Here is a 19,202-nt window from a genome sequence, read left to right on the forward strand (position 1 = left end):
CATGTAGCAAATCTCCCTTCCAGTTATGCCAAAAGCATGCTCTGCAGCCAGAGGGACATAAGCAAACTTCACAGTGTGGCACTGATAATATTCATAACATTCTAGGAGAGGCTTCAGAGTTTTTATTTTTATTACGAGGTTGTAAGTCCTTGACTTACAACCTCAATTGAGCCCAAAATTTCTGTTGCTAAGTGATACATTTGTTAAGTGAATCAATGTGGTTGTTAAGTGAATCAATGTGGTTGTTAAGTGAATCAATGTGGTTGTTAAGTTAGAACCGGTTGTTAAGTTAGAACCGGTTGTTAAGTTAGAACCGGTTGTTAAGTGAATCAATGTGGTTGTTAAGTTAGAACCGGTTGTTAAGTTAGAACCGGTTGTTAAGTGAATTTTGCCCCATTTTACAACTTTTCTTGCCAGATTGTTAAGTGAATCAATGTGGTTGTTAAGTTAGAACCGGTTGTTAAGTTAGAACCGGTTGTTAAGTTAGAATCTGACACAAAAAACTATAACAAATTGTTTTCTCAGTCTTGAATTGCCTTCATTTTGAGAGGCACAATTTAACAAATAATCCAGTATTGTCTAAGTTTCATGTGTTGTTTAGAAGATGAATGGTAATAACCTATAAATTCATGAAATGTAGATTCTGATAGGAAAGAATATAATCAGGAAATTCTGATCAAAATATTAACTCTGGTAAGAAATAAGATTCAGCAACATTCAAGAACTTTCTTCCTAGCCACCCTCACCCAGTCACATGACCACCTAGCCACGCCCACATAACCGTAGGGAAAAATTTTGAATTTCACCCTGATGCAGATGTTTAAAATTTTTAAATTCTTTCTAAGTTTAAATGACAAAGTAAAAATAGAATCCTGAATTCTATGCTTTGAAACACATCTGAAAGAATCTAATTCAGTCATTTGAAGTCCAAGCCCTTGAATTCAACTACTGTCAGTAGTTTGGCCCTGATTTCATTGTAAGCTGGGCAGTGGAGGACAGAGGGAATATTTTCCCTTTGACAGACTACACAGAAATAGAGAAATGTTATTCAACAGGACACGCAGCAAATTTCCCTTCCAGCTATGCCAAAAGCATGCTCTGCAGCCAGAGAGAAATAAGCAAACTTCACAGTTTGGCACTGATAATATTCATAACATTCTAGGAGAGGCTTCAGAGTTTTTATTTTTACTTTTATTTTTATTACGAGGTTGTAAGTCCTTGACTTACAACCTCAATTGAGCCCAAAATTTCTGTTGCTAAGTGATACATTTGTTAAGTGAATTTTGCCCCATTTTACAACTTTTCTTGCCAGATTGTTAAGTGAATCAATGTGGTTGTTAAGTTAGAACCGGTTGTTAAGTGAATCTGGCTTCCCCATTCCCTTTCTTTGTCACAAGGTCTCACAAGGTGACTCAGAGACACTGCAACTGTTATAAATATGAGTTAGTTGCCAGGTATTTGAATTCTGATCACGTGACCATGGGGATGCTGCAACAGTAGTAAGAGTGTAAATTCGAAGGCTCACTAAATGAATGCTTGTAAATTGAAGATTATCTACAATGGCACCAATAGATGACTGCACCACAATCGGATATTTATTAGCATCCTTTTCAAAAAGGCTTTCTCTGAAGTTTTCTCTATTCCAAGAACTAATTTTCCCCACAAAGAGCAGAGAATTAGATAAGCAAAAGGGATGCCCTGGAGAGGCCTAAAATCTTCCCCATGAAATTATTTTTGGATTATGTCCCATTGAGTAATAACCCACTCATCCAAACACATATCTTGGCTCCATCAAAATCTCAACTATCACCTTACCCTACAATATTTTAATTGCTCTCTTCGGGAATCAAAAATCTTAAGGATAATACCCACATCTCTTTTCCGGTGTTGGCATTAATTTTTTTGACTTTATTTTCAGATTCAGAAACCTGCTATCATTTATTAGTTGGAAAAATTCTCTGACTCCATTCCTTTACTGCATTTTTACTTCTTTCCATATCTTTGATCTGTTATTTATTTTTAATGTATGCTGATCTCTCCATGACCAAAGAATATTGTGAAACCCTGTGAAATAGTTTAAAAAACCAATAAACATAAATCTCTTTTTTTGCCATCTATGCTTTCTTCCAGGTCGGAGAATATGTGCAGGTGAGAACCTGGCCAAAATGGAGCTCTTCCTCTTCTTTACCAGCCTCTTGCAGAAATTTACCTTCCAGACACCCCCAGGAACATCTAAAGATGATCTGGACCTGACCCCTAGTGTTGGATTTATCTCCACTCCTGTGCCGTACAAGACTTGTGCTGTGTTACGCGAATCTGACACAAAAAACGATAACAAGTTGTTTACTCAGTCTTGAATTGCCTTCATTTTGAGAGGCACAATTTAACAAAGAATCCAGTATTGTCTAAGTTTCATGTGTTGTTTAGAAGATGAATGATAATAACCTATAAATTCATGAAATGTAGATTCTGATAGGAAAGAATAAAATCAGGAAATTCTGATCAAAATATTAACTCTGGTAAGAAATAAGATTCAGCAACATTCAAGAACTTCCTTCCTAGCCACCCTCACCCAGTCACATGACTACATAGCCACACCCACCAAGCCACACCCACAGAACCGGTAGGGAAAAATTTTGAATTTCACCCCTGATGCAGATGTTTAAAATTTCAGAACTGATCAATGGTCAGATTCAGCACCAGAGAAAAACTTAAGGGGGTTGCTAAATGACATAGATGGAAATATTAAAAGCAAAGGAAAAAAGACAGGAGTAAAGTGATTTGAATCAATACAATGAAGGGTTGCTCTGGGACATGTAATATCCAGCTTAACACAAGGAAATATCTTACATTTAACAAATTTGAAGAAATTGATTGCTTTGCAGTTGTGTGTCATATTCAAGAAAAGTTACAAAGCATAGTGATTCCCAATCAGCTTATTTATTCACAAATTTGTCATGCCATCTCAATTATCACAATTCTGGGTACTTTACTAAAAAAAGAAGTCTGGAGAACTAATGCCAGCAAAGCCAGAAGCCCAAAATTCCCCGGTGGTTTCTTCTGGCATTTCATCTACCAGAGAGACCCCTGGGATTTATGCACAATCACAAGTGGTATTGGAGCAATCCAGTCCAGGGCCTTGTTTACATGCTTATTCCAGGCAGTGTCAAGAATCACAGGCAAACTATCCATCAGCTCTCTGGGACAAACCTCAGGTTTTTTCTGCAATTCTCTAGAAGGATAAGGGGTGATATGATAGCAATCCTCATAAAGTATACTTAATTGGCTTTGCCAACTTGGTAATTATTATGTAATAATGATGTTTATATAATGGTATATTAGTGCTTTTCAAATTTTCAAATTGTAGACTTACATTAACATCCTTTTTAATTTTTAGCTAACTTGACTATAGAATAGAATACAGTGGAGCTGGAAGGGACCTTGGAGCTCTTCCTCTTCTTTACCAGCCTCTTGCAGAAATTTACCTTCCAGCCACCCCCAGGAACATCTGAAGATGATCTGGACCTGACCCCTGGTGTTGGATTTATCTCCACTCCTGTGCCGTACAAGACTTGTGCTTTGTTACGCGGATCTGACACAAAAAACTATAACAAATTGTTTTCTCAGTCTTGAATTGCCTTCATTTTGAGAGGCACAATTTAACAAATAATCCAGTATTGTCTAAGTTTCATGTGTTGTTTAGAAGATGAATGGTAATAACCTATAAATTCATGAAATGTAGATTCTGATAGGAAAGAATAAAAAGGGCTGCTGTATTGTTTAATGGGCTGCTGAATTGGACATGCCCACCCAGTCACATGACTACATAGCCACACCCACAGAACCGGTAGGGAAACCTCATGCAGGATTAAAAAGAATAAAAAGGGCTGCTGTGTATTGTTTAATGGGCTGCTGAATTGGACATGCCCACCCAGTCACATGACCACCAAGCCACACGCACAGAACCGGTAGGGAAAAATTTTGAATTTCACCCCTGATGTAGACGTTTAAAATCTCAGAACTGATCAATGGTCAGATTCAGCCCCAGGGAAAAATTTAAGGGGGTTGCTAAATGAGATATATGTAAATATTAAAAGCAAAGGAAAAAAAGACAGGAGTAAAGTGATTTGAATCAATACAATGAAGGGACATGTAATATCCAGCTTAACACAAGGAAATGTCTTACATTTAACACATTTGAAGAAATTGATTGCTTTGCAGTTGTGTCATATTCAAGAAAAGTTAATTGTCAGATTCAGCACCAGAGAAAAACTTAAGGGGGTTGCTAAATGACATAGATGGAAATATTAAAAGCAAAGGAAAAAAGACAGGAGTAAAGTGATTTGAATCAATACAATGAAGGGTTGCTCTGGGACATGTAATATCCAGCTTAACACAAGGAAATGTCTTACATTTAACAAATTTGAAGAAATTGATTGCTTTGCAGTTGTGCGTCATATTCAAGAAAAGTTACAAAGCATAGTGATTCCCAATCAGCTTATTTATTCACAAATTTGTCATGCCATCTCAATTATCACAATTCTGGGTACTTTACTAAAAAAGAAGTCTGGAGAACTAATGCCAGCAAAGCCAGAAGCCCAAAATTCCCCGGTGGTTTCTTCTGGCATTTCATCTACCAGAGAGACCCCTGGGATTTATGCACAATCACAAGTGGTATTGGAGCAATCCAGTCCAGGGCCTTGTTTACATGCTTATTCCAGGCAGTGTCAAGAAACACAGGCAAACTATCCATCAGCTCTCTGGGACAAACCTCAGGTTTTTTCTGCAATTCTCTAGAAGGATAAGGGGTGATATGATAGCAATCCTCATAAAGTATATTCAGTTGGCTTTGCCAGCTTGGTAATTATTACGTAATAATGATGTTTATATAATGGTATATTAGTGCTTTTCAAATTTTCAAATTGTAGACTTACATTAACATCCTTTTTAATTTTTAGCTAACTTGACTATAGAATAGAATACAGTGGAGCTGGAAGGGACCTTGGAGATCTTCTAGTCCAGCCCCCTGCTCAAGCAAGATGTTTGTATGTTTGTAAACCTCCTTTTAATCTGTTTTTGTTCGTTATATTCTTTTCTAGATTTTCTTTGTACTTGCAGAAGAAATAAATTTAAAAAGGTAATTAAGATGATATTTTAATTTGTGGAGTAATTAGATTCACGAGCTCTGTGTAAAACTGCATGTATACATGTGGATGAAAAGTTTTGTATAAAAAGCCAATTTGGTCTAGTGGTTAAGGCACCAGGCTAGAACCCAGGAGGCTGTGAGTTCCAGTCCTGCCTTAGGCATGAAAGCTGGCTGGGTGACTTTAGGCCAATCGCTCTCTCTCACCCCAACTCACCAAACATGGTTGATGTTGTGGGGGAAATAGGAGGAAGAAAGAGTATTAGGTATGTTCGCTGCCTTATATTGTTTATAAAAATAATAAAGGCAGGAAACAAATATCAATCAATCAATGAGTTTAATGGATGAACATTTGGTACGCTTCATTTGTCACTCCTTTGAGTCATGTCTAAACACAAGGAGGAAGGGAAACATAGGAAAGTTTCTCCTCCTTGCTGGAGACTGACTGCTTCACCTGCCCACAGACTCCTTCTGTGCAGCCGAATGGGCAATAAACACAAGAAGGATGGGGCAAAGTTTAGTACATTCTCTTCCATTCTACCTCCACATATGTAGCAATCCAAGGGTGCAATAATGATTAATAAGAATGCATAGGTGTAAGATACATATTGTGGGAATGTGTGGGAATCAATTAAACAAAGAAAGTAACACGATCTCTAGTATTTGATTCACCCACTGCTGTTTTGTGAAACGCAATTCCCTGATCTCTGTGTTACAAAATCTCTCTTGTTTTGAGTAGAACTTGCACTATATCAGTCAAAGCTAGAGAGCAGAATCAAGGACTGAGAACAAGAGAGGAACCTGTAACACTCAGAGAGTTACTAACTATGTTTTCATGAGTAAAGGACAGATTCAAGGATGAGAATGCACAGCTTTTTCCAGTGGTGGGATTCAGCCAGTTCTCTCTGGTCCGCGCAAATACTGGTAGCGGTGACTGCAGGAGGCTCCGCCCATCTGCCCAGATGTAATGCGCAAGTATTGCACATGAGCAGAAGGCTGTGTGCATGCGCAGAGGTGGCATGTGCGCTCATATTTGTGAACCAGTATGAAAGATAAGTGAATCCCACCTCTGGCTTTTTCCAAGAAGCAATGAACTAAAGAGAGCCTGTCTTCTGAAAGAATTCAATCTCACTATTTATTTCATTCTGCAAAAATGAAAATACTTCCTTAATTTCCACTTGACTGATAGGCAAGTGTTTTAGGGTTGACCACTGGGTGAAAACTTCTAAGGAAGTTTGGACTGGAAGTTGGAAAGATGCCTTGGAGGGGGGAAAGACACTTCTAAAACACCTTCTAAAAATTGCAGCTTTTCTGGGGATCATTTGTTAGCCATGGATTCCCAAATAGATTCATGTTTAAGGACCTGCTTAAAGTGCATCAGTGCCTACTCCAGTTATACACCCTCTTTGAAACCAGAGGCCCATAATAGGCATAGCAAAGGTTTCAAGCTTTCACCTTAGCTGTTGCAGCAGAGAAGAATGTCTCTCCCTCTGTCTTGGGCAAAATTGATGGATATGTTCCATCAAAAAAAAATAAAAAAATCCAAAGGCGGCAGCATAGGGAACAGATGCTTTCGACTTTAGAGATAAAAACTTGTGATGGAAAGGCTCTAATCCTAGAAGAAACTATGCAGAAGCTTAAAACCTCAGAACAAGTTTTTTAAAAAGTTTTTTCTTTTTTCTTTTCTTATACACAAAATTGCGCAAAATTGGAAGTTAGAGAAAATCCCATCAGAAGGTGAAGTAATAAAAAAATTTTTAGACTGTGCGGAAATGAATAGATTAACTTTAAGAATAAAAGTTAAAGAGGAATCGGTGTATTTCAAGACATGGGAAAGATTCTACGTATGGTTAGAAAAGAGACAGAAATAAAAGACAATAGATAGATAAACAATGTTAATAAATGGAAATTAAATGAGAGAAATGACAATGAAGAAATAGAAACCCAGACATCGCCAGAGTAAATGGAAAAAAGGGATGTAGGGGGAGAAGAGAAGTTTATAAATATAAATGTACAATTATGAAATGAGAGATTGGGTAAAATAGAAAAGAAACTGAAAAAAAAGTATATAATATCAGAAGATTGAAGTTGCTCGGTTACCAAACAAGGGAAATATCATACAATAAAGAAGAAAGAAAGAAGAGAGGGATAGAGGGTAAAATAGAGGAGGTGAAGGAGAGAGGGATGGAGGGAGGAGAAGGAGAAGAAAATAAGTTAGGAGTTAAGAGCATGAGAGAAGGTGAGAAAGGAGGGAAAGAGTAGAGGAGTGGAGGAGAGGAAAGGGAAGTAGGTATGAGGAAGGTGAGGAGGAGGAAGAAGGTAGGAAAGGAGAAAAAGGAGGGAGGGAAAAGAGAAGAAGAAGGTTTTTTGTAAAATGGAAGGAAAGAAAGGGTAGAAGAGCAACTCCAAATGCAATTAAAATGTTTTATTTTTGTGCTTTCTTTAGAGAGAATATGTATGATTATCTATGAATAAGAAAATGTACATTTACAGTAGGTGTCTAAGAAAAAGTTAATTGTCAGATTCAGTATCGAAGAAACTTAAAGGGGTTGCTAAATGACATATATGTAAATATTAAAAGCGAAGGAAAAAAGACATGAGCAGAGTGATTTGAATCAATACAATGAAGGGTTGCTCTGGGACATGAAATATCCAAGTTAACACAAGGAAATGTCTTACATGCAACAAATTTGAAGAAATTGATTGCTTTGCAGTTGTGTGTCATACTCAAAAGCTGAGAAAAATTACAAAGCACAGTGATTCCCAATCAGCTTATTTCTCATAAATTTTTCATGCCATCCCAATTATCACAACTCCGGGTATTTTACTAAAAGATAAGTCTGAAGAACCAATGACAATAAAGCCAAAACCCCAAGATCCCCTTGGTGGTCTCTTCTGGCATTTCATCTACCAGAGAGACCCTTGGGATTAATGCACAATCCAATCAAAAGGGGCATTGGAGCAATCCAATCAAGACATTTGTTACATGCCCAGTCCAGTCAGTGACAAGAAACACTGGCAAACTACCTATCAACTTTCTGGGATGAACTTAAGCTCCTTCTGGAATTCAAAAGTGTGCATTGGAATGGATATGACCGAGTGGATATGTCCTACTTCCACTGGGGATAGGCAGCCAAACAACATATCATTATCTGACCAGAGCAAAGTATTAATGAAAAGGTTCTCCACATACAGATCATATCACAACTGTTCTGAGACAAAAGCCAGGCCTAATGAGCTCCAGGGTGTTTCGCTCTAAGTGAGCTGGGTCAAGTGATAGTTGCCAAGATAGCCATGAACTCTATGGGCTGTGCTCCATTTTCCCCCATTTCCCACACTTCCCATAACAATCTTGATTGATTTCTCCCGCTCTCGGTTCCCTCATGGATTCAGTTACATACACAACACCCAAGCCAACACCCAAATCATATATATCTCGGAGAAGTAAATCTTCCCCAAACATACATGCCAAATAGCAGCAAAAACATTCTGACAGGATGCAAGAAAAAAAAGAAACATAGCAAAAGGAAATAGGAGGTGTGATGATTCAGTAGACCAAACCTTTATAGTGACCACGAAGCAACCTTGATGCTGAGTTGAAATAGTTTTAGTGATATTCTGTTTCAATAAAGAATCATTGAATCTCAGATGCTATTGCAGATGGTTCTCTATATTTATGGGAAAGGGTCTTCTTTATTTGTTTTTTTTTCTCCATAAATTAAAATATTTCTTGATGGCCTCAACTTCAGGAGGAAGAAAATGTGAACTGAAGAGAGTTCTGCAAAAAGTGGAATCAATTATCATAGAGGAATGAAAATCCAGAGTAGACCAGCTCTTTAATAATTCCTCTCTGGCCAAAGAGAGGATTTGCAATTACTCCCAATTGCAGCAGATGGTTCTGCCTTGGGAAGACACCACTAGACTGCAGTCTCTGGTGGTTTTAGGCATCTGGGAGATGAGGGAATCATCATCTTGCTCAAGCCTGGTTGGCACCTTTAAAAAGACACGAAGTTCATCTCATTTTTGGAAATTGTTTTTTATTACTTTTCACCTTTTAAAAAGCTTTGAATCAACAAGTCTGACAGCATCAGGCAAGATTCCTTCAATCGTTAGAAAAAGGGTGATTAAAAATTGATTTTGAAAGTTGCAAATGGACTAAAAATTCAGATAATTTGAAATAAGATTTTGGAAGTAATTATAAATAACTTTTCCCAAGGCAAAATGCTTTTGTTTTGATTTTTAAAAAAGATAATAAGACACTTAAAACTGGACACAAAAGGGAACTAGAGAGAACTAAAGATTACAATTTTAAAAAGAAAATGAAAATTCAATTTACAATTACAGAATGAAGGAAAATATTCTAACTTTGAATATACTGAAATATATTTTTAAGTCCTTGGTGGTCTCGAGCTTAGTGGCTTGTTTGCACTGATGATATTACTTAATCAGGTTATCCGAGTTTGGCTGTTTTCTTGCAGATGAGATAATAGCCAAATTCAGAGACCGCAAGGACTCCACAGTTCAACTATGAGCTACAAATATTCTCCTCTAATGCATGTTTTGAACAGTAATGTCAATAGTGACATCTGCTTCTTTGTAGAGACTATGTCTAAAATAATGCCTCTTTTATTCTATCCCATAGCACTAGAAAAAACCTAGAAATCTGAGTGATCCCTAAGGGGGAGCAAAACCAACCCACATATTTGGCCTCATCTAGAATATTTTCTGAAGCTTACTGAAGATATAGATAAGGTGAACACAAGGAGTTATATTGTTCCTATGCACATGCTTGAAGAATTTAATTCTCTAAAAAGGCTATTTATGACAATCCACAATGCATCACCACTATTTAGTGGCCAATTCCTATCATAAGCCATTAATTCATATACTTTTCATATATTTTTCTTCGTAGGAGAACATCTAAGAAAATCCCATTATATCAGAGTGATCCAAGCAAAGAGAAATTACATCTCAGAAAAAAGTGTGGTGACAGAAATAACAGATCAAGCAGAAAATGGAAAAAACTCCCCACTTCCTTCTCACTTGATTGGGCAGAAATGGGAAATTATCTAGAATTGTGTGAAAATATCAGTTGAATAATTGCTCAAGGAGATACGTCCTTGTTGCTCTTTGAATCCAGTACATTAATGGACTATATTATTCCATTTTCTGGATTCTGGATACCTTATCTGAAATGTTGTTAACAAACAAGAGGATTTCATAATCCAAAAGGTGTTTCAAGTATTGCTGTGCAGTTCAAATAAGTTTAAATCTGTTTTGCAATGCCTTCATCTAAGGATAAGCACCACCCACACCGTAAGACCGTGAATAAAATTCCTAGGGAGGAGATAGAAAACCAAGGCAAGGTTGGAAGTGATTTAGCATAAGGGGCAGTCTGAATATTCAATAGAAATACTAGCTGAATTTCTCCTAAGCACAATAGCTTGAAATACATGTTTATATCATTCCAGTTTGCAGATTTCATTCTAATTGTTACTGAAAACTGCTTCTGAAAGGAAATGGCTTGGATTGGACTTGTTTTATTATTATTGCTATTCATTCTTACAGTTTTATTCCTTTTCAAAATGGGTAGTTCCCAGAGTAACAGCTCCCAAAAGCTTCCACCTGGACCCAGGACCATACCCGTTTTGGGAAATCTGCACATAATGGATTTCAAGAGGCCTTTTAAGACAATGATAAAGGTAAACCTGATGATTAACAACTATGAATGTTCTTTGACGAAGTGTATTGATCTTGATATAAAAGTTTAGCAATTTATCAGGTTATCCAGTTAACGGGAATAAGATTGATATGCTCCCTGTTGGTTCTAAGGAGTCTATGGAAATATATAAAAATGACATTAACTTGGTGTTTGCATTTGTTTATATATGCTGCAAGGATTATACAAACAAAAATATATATTAATAGGATTTTTTAAATTATTTATCTGAAACTTGAAAGGGTGATTAAAATTGCATATGACAATGTAGAGGAAGGAAAATGTAAAAATCTTACATTGATATCTGTATTAATATAATAATCCATACATTAACATATTTTAATAACATATGTTCTTAGTGAAATGCTCATTTTTCAAAAACTTCGGCTGTTATTTCCTGCTCCAGAGAATTTTTCCAAAATACTGAGTGAAAAACATAATTTTGAACCTTATCCACAGGATTTTAATTCCTGCTTAAATCAAAGAATTAAAGGTCTTCCCTTCCCCTGCCAAGGATTTGCAGTCTGCTTTAAAATTTTGAAGGTTTTACAAAGATGTATGAAATATTTATTAAAAATAATAATAATAACTGTCAGTATTTTTTAAATAACTGCATGGTTTTTGCAGTAGATTCCTTTAAATTCTGATATATTATATTGTTTATAAAATAAATTCAAAGCTGTTGCATTTATATAGAAGGAGATGAGATTGTTGCTATTATGCACATTAATCTATCACATGTCAGACTGACAAAAGGAGAGAATATGTGATAAATGGTGTCATTACAGACTGCCTTAAAAAAATCCTTCATCCATTGATAATATCAGTTCATTGCTGAACATGTGAGGTAATTTAAAGTTCCCATTTCTACAGCATAAATGGAGACGTTTGTAAATAGGATCACTGGGAAGAAATGAGTAGGAAACATTATTTTATTTATTTATTTAATTTTGTCATAACAATATACACAAGCATAACACAAAAGATTATTTAATATATAAACATATATATGAGGAGAAACAAAGAAGTGTAAGCATATATATATATATAGGGAAAGAAACAATAGAACAGGAACGGTAGGCACGTTTGTGCTCTTATACACGCCCCTTAAAGTCCTTTTAGGAATGGGGTGAGGTCAACAGTGGATAGATTTTGGTTAAAGTTTTAGGGGTTATGAGAAGAGACCACAGAGTCAGGTAATGCATTCCAAGCACAGATAATTCTGTTACAGAAATCATATTTTCTGCAATCCAAACTGGAGCGGTTGACATTAAGTTTAAATCTATTGGTAGCTCTTGTGTTATTGTTATTGTAATTGAAACTGAAGTAGTCATTAGCAGGAAGGACATTACAATGGATGATTCTATGAGCTAAACCCAGGTCCTGTCGAAGGCGACGAAGTTCCAAGTTTTCTAAACCCAGGATTTCAAGTCTGGTGGAATAAGGTATTTTGCTGGTTACAGAGGAGTGGAGAACTCTTCTCGTAAAATACCTCTGGACATGCTCAACTGTATTGATGTCAGAAATATGGTATGGGTTCCAGCCAGGCGAGTTGTAATCAAGAATTGGCCTAGCAAATGTTTTATATGCTCTGGTCAGTAGTGTGGTGGTTTTGGAAAATAAGCTATGTAGGATTAGGTTAACAACTCTTAGAGCCTTTTTTGCTATGTAGTTGCAGTGAGCTTTGGCACTTAGATCATTAGATATGAAAACTCCAAGGTCTTTGACAGGGTGGGGGTCATCTGTAAGGTAATGTCCATCAAGCATGTACTTAGTGATTGGGTTCTTTTTTCCAATATGGAAGACTGAGCATTTGCTGGTTGAGATTTGTAGTTGCCAAATTTTAGACCAAGTGGTTAGATGATCAAGGTCTTTTTGAATGGTAGATGTATTGTCAGTGGTGTTAAACAGTTTGACATCGTCAGCAAAGAGAACACAGTTACTTGAGATATGGTCACAAAGATCATTTATGTTTATTATAAAGAGAGTTGGTCCAAGAATGCTACCTTGAGGAACGCCACTCTTGACAGGAACAGGATTTGATAGAGCATTACCAATTTTAACCACTTGTTGTCTGTTAGACAGAAAAGCAGATATCCAATTGTGAAGGGGTCCTGAAATGCCATAGGATTTTAATTTTAGGAGAAGTTTATCATGTACTACTGAGTCAAAAGCTTTGCAGAAGTCTATGTAGATTGTATCAATTTTTTTGCCTAGATCAAGATTTGTAGTCCATAGGTTTTTACAGTGGAGTTTTATGTTTTACAGTACAGTTTTATGTTTCAAGACAGAAGCAAATATATTGATAAAGTACTCCATGTCATTTTTAAGTGTATCCTTGTTTTTGTTGTAAGTAGCTAATTCTTCCAAACCGTTTGGATTTGAAGACCCCTATCAGCTCTGTCCTGTCCTTTAGAATTAAAGAGATACGCTAGCAACCTTCAGTAACAATGAAATATAGTAGAGAGGGTTCTGCAGCAGCTGAGGAAAATAACATACCACATCAAGACCAACATAAATGATTAATAATTAATGAAAATGTGGTACTTGAAGAACAATTCTGTAGCTTCAAAGTCAAACTTTCCCTGCTTTAGGTGGCGATGGTGTCAGTCTCTTCCTGTCACTTTAGAAAAGATTACAAAGCACCAGAAGTTTCCTGATTTAGACACAGGAGGGATCTGGGAATAACTGCTGGCATTTTATTTTATAGGCATTTCTTAAAACTGTTTCATTTTCTTGAGGTGTTAACGCTTATGCACAGCTGAGTGGTCAATGTTCCATGTTGTGTGGAGTGGATCAAGAATGGTGCTGCATGGAGGGATAGAAATTAAAATATTAGAATTTGTGGACTTCTGGTTGAACTTCCAATACCTTTGGAAGTGAGATCCGCTACCTCCGTGGGTCCGTTCCAAGCTCTCCCTTTTGGGGGCTTCATTTGAAGCCATAGCCACCCTGTAGGGGTGGTGAAGCAAAGGTGGACTACCTTGCAGGTTGAGGGGAGCCGTATCTCCCTTCCCTGACTCACAAAACCCCCTCATCCGAAGACTAGGAGCAGCAGCAGTTAAAACGGCTCCTATGAAGCCAGGGAACATCCAGCAACCATAAGTTTGTGCAGGAGCAGAGAAATGGTGAATGTTGTGTCATCTGGGTAAGAAAAGATTTACAGCTAAAACCGGACCCCCCCAAAAAATTAACGGTAATACCTTTTAGAACAATTTGTTAAAGCGCCATGTAACTATTGTGAAAAAGCATATTGGAAATTTAAAGAAGTAAATATTTGTTTAAAAAGAAAATTAAGTTGGAAATGGAATCCTCCAAACAAAAGGCATGATATTAAGAAGACATATTAAGATGCTGGAACTATAAACCTACTTTTTCTTCAAATAATTTGCCATAAGTAATGGAATTATAAGTTAAATTAAGCAGGAGAAATAAATTGGACTTGTCAAAATAAAAGCAGAGCAGCAGCAGAGTCAAAATAAAATGTGGCTCTGGTGGCTCAGATTGCTAAGACAGTCTGTTATTAACACAGCTGCTTGCAATTACTGCAGGTTCAAGTCCCACCAGGCCCAAGGTTGACTCAGCCTTCCATCCTTTATAAGGTAGGTAAAATAAGGACCCAGATTGTTGGGGGCAATAAGTTGACTTTGTATATAATATACAAATGGATGAAGACTATTGCTTAACATAGTGTAAGCTGCCCTGAGTCTTCGGAGAAGGGCGGGATATAAATGCAAATAAAAAAAAAAAGCAGAGAGGCAGCAGAGTGAAGTAAAGAGCGCCATCTGCTGATGATAGTGAATTTTTGCAACTTGGGAGTAAATATTGAAATGAAGGGAAATAACTGTTGAACTATATATATTTACCTTCTAACCACTGGAGACTGGAATATTAAAAAAGAATTTGTGTCTGGGGATCCTTAAATACTATTGAATATACAAAAATGACTTGAGAAGTGGAGGATCCCTGAAGTAACTAACTGATTTGATTGAACATTGATGAGACATTTCAATTTGACTTGGAGGTTTGGTTTCTGAACTGACAATTGTGGAGACACAAACGAAATGGAGTTACAGATTCAAAACATTAAGGACATTAAGGATCTTATCCTGGAACTACACAAGGACATGGTGGAAATATTTGATCATATAGATAGTAGACAGGAAAATTGTATACAAGAGACAAGGAGCAAAGACCAGGACAAGAAGGAAAGAATGGACTCATCAGCTGGAACAGAAGGGGAATTACCATGTTTCCCTGAAAATAAGACCTTGTGTTATATTTTTTGAACCCTGAAATAAGCCCTTGGCCTTATTGCCCTGCACTCAAAAGCCCGATTGTTATCAGGGGATGTCTTATTTTTAAACATATATTTAAACATGGTAGAACTGAGAAACCAGCAAAAAGAAAATAACAAGGAGGAAACGCTATTAAAATTAATAAGAACTGAGGAATTAAAATGGGGAAAACATTTTAAAAGATTTTAAAATGAAATGGGAGGAACGGGAAGAGGTTTGGAGGGAAACGATAGGATTTATAGCAAAAAGCTTTAAAATTAAACAGTGGAAAAAGACAGGGCAAGGAGAAAAAATTAAATTATGGATTCAGAATATAAACTTTGAAGTAGATGGAATAAAAGATTTAAGAGGAAAACAGGGGACTCAAATTAAAAAAAGGTAGGATTAAAGGATGGGATTTGGATAAGAGATAATGGTTAAGGGGAGAAAAAGAGTTATAGATATGTCATTATTATATGTTAATAATTGTATTAATATTAGAATGATACAGGCTGGACAATTAGTTGGTTTTAATATAAATAAATTTTAGGATAAAGATTACCACAAATAAATATGAAACTGGAAAATTACGAATGAGAAATAATTATTAATTGGAAATGAGAGGTTGAACGATGATATTATTAAAAGTGTACAAAATATGATTATTGTGGAGGTAATGTGAAAGTAGATATATTTATGTGTATTAACAAACTTTAAAATATACAGAGAGGAAGAGTTAAATAATGGGAATATGAATAATAAAATAGAGTATCATGTCTTTGAATCTAATAATGTGGAGGGAGGGAAATATTAATGGAAGTTTAAAATGGAAGGGTGTAAAGCAATGTATCACAAAGTCAAATAAGTTAGGGAAAGAAACATGAAAAATAGACACAAAGAATGAAAATGGTGGTAAGCTGTTTGATCAATGAAGTGATGTTAGCATTAAAAGAATAATATTGTAATTGTGTGTGTGTGTGTGTGTGTGTGTGTGTGTTTTCTGAGGTTTTCGCGGGTGTTTGTATGTAGGCAATTTTGGTTATTCGGGTTTTCTCCCACGTAAAGCCACAGGACATGATATTGACTTTAAAAAGACCAGAACTATTGCCAAAACTGAACACTTTAACAACAGAATAATCAGAAAAGCCATAGAGATAGAAAAACGCCCACACAGCATGAATAAACAAGATGATACCTCCTGCCTGCCAGCCATTTGGAAACCTGCCCTTATTGACAAACGAGTCCCTAACACGAGGAATGACACCAGACCCACACTCACGAGGTCCACACAGGATGTCACCACCACACACACACCCAGAAAGCAGACTCAAACCCACACTGATGATGAAGCATGACCAAGGATCAGAAGCCAGACCACAGCTGCAACATTAGCCATTTCAAACCCCTCCAATCCATACATGCAGCAGACTGACACCCACCATGAAGATGTAGCACAACCACTGTTGTGCCTCGTCCTCCCTCCCCTCCTCAGCCGCCCCCCCGCCTCCTCCCGGGCCTGCTATCAGATTCAGAGTCTGATAATGAAGAGGAATGGCCTGGCATGCCTCCAGCCCCCAGCCCTGGCACCATGCCCGGACAGAATGTCAGGAATGAACAAACAAACCTCACTCCTACAGCGTGTGAGCAGGGAGCCAGCCATGTGCTAGAATTACCGGCAGCAGATTCAGAGGAAGGGAATCCACAGTGGACGGATCCCCTCTTCTGGAGATCTGAGAGGCGAGATCAGCAGAAGGAAAGGAGGGGCAGGCCTGGATAAGTGCTGAGTCATGGAGCCACACCCCACAGCCTATATAAAGGATCAGCTTGAGTCAAGCAACTTTGAGTTAAAGGACAGTTAGCAGTTAAAAGGAAGAAACAGCTGCGACACATTGCTCCTAGAAGCACGAAGCTGAAGCCTGAAGATGAATGAGACTTCGTTGAAACGTCGCCACGATACTTCCAATTTTAGAAGAAATTTTAGGAGAAAACCCGAATAACCAAAGACCTACATACATACATACATACATACATATATACATACATATATGATTAGAATGATGTGTAAAATTATTAACATGAAGATTAATCAATATTATGATGATATTATAATAATTATTATTATCAATAACACGTTTAAGTGATTAAGTCTGTTTCTTTTATTTTTGAATGTAACTTTAAGAAGTTGTATAGTTTTAGTTGAAAGAGATATTAATTGGAAAATACACCACATCCTGTAGGTATTGGGAATATTATATACAACAACAAAAAGAGAGAGAGGGAAATGGAGTGGAGTGGAAGGGAATAGGAGAGGAGGGAGAAAGAGTAAGGGTAGAGAGGGGAATGTAGAGAAGGAAGTGGAGGGGAGGAGAAGAGTAGAAAGGGAAGGAGAGGAGAGGGAAGCAGAGAAGAAGAGAGAGGGGAAATAGAGGGGAGAGGAGAAGGAGAGAGGGAAGTAGAGGCAAAAAGAGGAGGTGGAAGGAAACCAAAGACCTACATACATACATACATACACATATACATACACATACATACATATATACATACATACATATATACATACATACATACATACATACATACATATATATATATACATACATACATACATACATACATACATACATACATACATATATACATACATACATACATACATATATATAGACATACATACATACATACATACATATATATAGACATATATACATACATACATACATATATATATATATATATACATACATACATACATGCATATATGTATATATATATATGCATATATACATACATACATACATACATACATACATACATACATACATACATACATACATGATTAGAATGATGTGTAAAATTATTAACATGAAGATTAATCAATATTATGATGATATTATAATAATTATTATTATCAATAACACGTTTAAGTGATTAAGTCTGTTTCTTTTATTTTTGAATGTAACTTTAAGAAGTTTATAGTTTTAGTTGAAAGAGATATTAATTGGAAAATACACCACATCCTGTAGGTATTGGGAATATTATATACAACAACAAAAGAGAGAGGGGAAATAGAGGGGAGAGGAGAAGGAGAGAGGGAAGTAGAGGCAAAAAGAGGAGGTGGAAGATGCAAAGGGAGGAAAATTTAATGAAGCAAATTAGAAATCAGACCCAGGAGCATATAAAGAGATTGTATAATGTGTTGCTTGAAATAGATTCGGAAAAGGATTTGGTAAAGGATTGTATGATAAAATGGGCACAGAATATTCAGGAACCAATAATGTTGGAAACATGGGAGAAAATTTGGGTTAGAAATGTTAAGTTTACACAAGCACAGAATTTAAGGGAAAATTTTTATAAGATGTTTTATAGATGGCACTTAGATCCCAAAAAATTATCATGTATGTATCCTAATATCCAAGCGAAATGTTGGAGGTGTGATTGTGATGATGCTACATATTTTCATATTTGGTGGACTTGCAAGAAAATTAAGGTCTTTTGGATAAGAATTTGGTGGATTATTCAAAATGTACTGAAGAAGAAGATAAAGTTCCTGCCACAATTTTTCCTTTTGGGAATTATAACGGATTGTACAGGGATTGAGACTAAATTGATTCTGAATTTAATAACAGCAGCAAGACTGTTGATTGGACAATACTGGAAGAAAGAAGAGATACCTACAATAGAAGAATGGATATTGAAAGTTATTAATTTGGCTGAGATGGCTAAAATCTCAGTGTTTTTAAAAGACAATACGCAGGAAAGATATTTAATTGAATGGAAAAAATGGATTGATTATCTACAAAACAGATATCAGATTAAGAAATATCAGATTGCCTTTGAATAATTAGAAAGTTATTTTATGTAATGGGGGGGGTTGGGAGATGAAAAGCTTTGGATGTGGTTATTTGGATTGGAAGGGAAAATTTTATTCTATGTTTGGTTTATGTATAACAATACCTTGTGATTGACCCGGGAAGCCGGGGGGGGAAGGGGAGGGAGGGGGGAAGGGTTTTGTTTTTTTTTGGGAGGGAGGGGGGAAAAAGGGGGAAAAATGTTTTTGTTTTTT

General features: G+C 36.5%; 2 protein-coding genes across 3 annotated transcripts in view; both read left to right on the forward strand.

Moving 5' to 3' along the window:
- The window catches only part of LOC131198475 (cytochrome P450 2K1-like), a 95,341-nt gene that overhangs the window by 18,293 nt on the left and 57,846 nt on the right, over nt 1–19,202 (forward strand). The window lies entirely within an intron of this gene.
- LOC131198458 (cytochrome P450 2K1-like) overlaps nt 10,494–19,202 on the forward strand; it is a 32,259-nt gene continuing 23,550 nt past the window's right edge. Inside the window, exon 1 of one of the 2 annotated variants that reach the window (XM_058183133.1) lies at nt 10,494–10,845. In XM_058183133.1, the coding sequence (XP_058039116.1) occupies nt 10,663–10,845 (183 nt within the window). In that variant the 5' untranslated portion in view covers nt 10,494–10,662. The remainder of the gene's footprint in view (nt 10,846–19,202) is intronic. The other variant, XM_058183123.1, reaches the window with a different exon arrangement.

The sequence above is a fragment of the Ahaetulla prasina genome, chromosome 1 (genome assembly GCF_028640845.1).
Source record: "Ahaetulla prasina isolate Xishuangbanna chromosome 1, ASM2864084v1, whole genome shotgun sequence".
Lineage (NCBI taxonomy): Eukaryota > Metazoa > Chordata > Lepidosauria > Squamata > Colubridae > Ahaetulla > Ahaetulla prasina.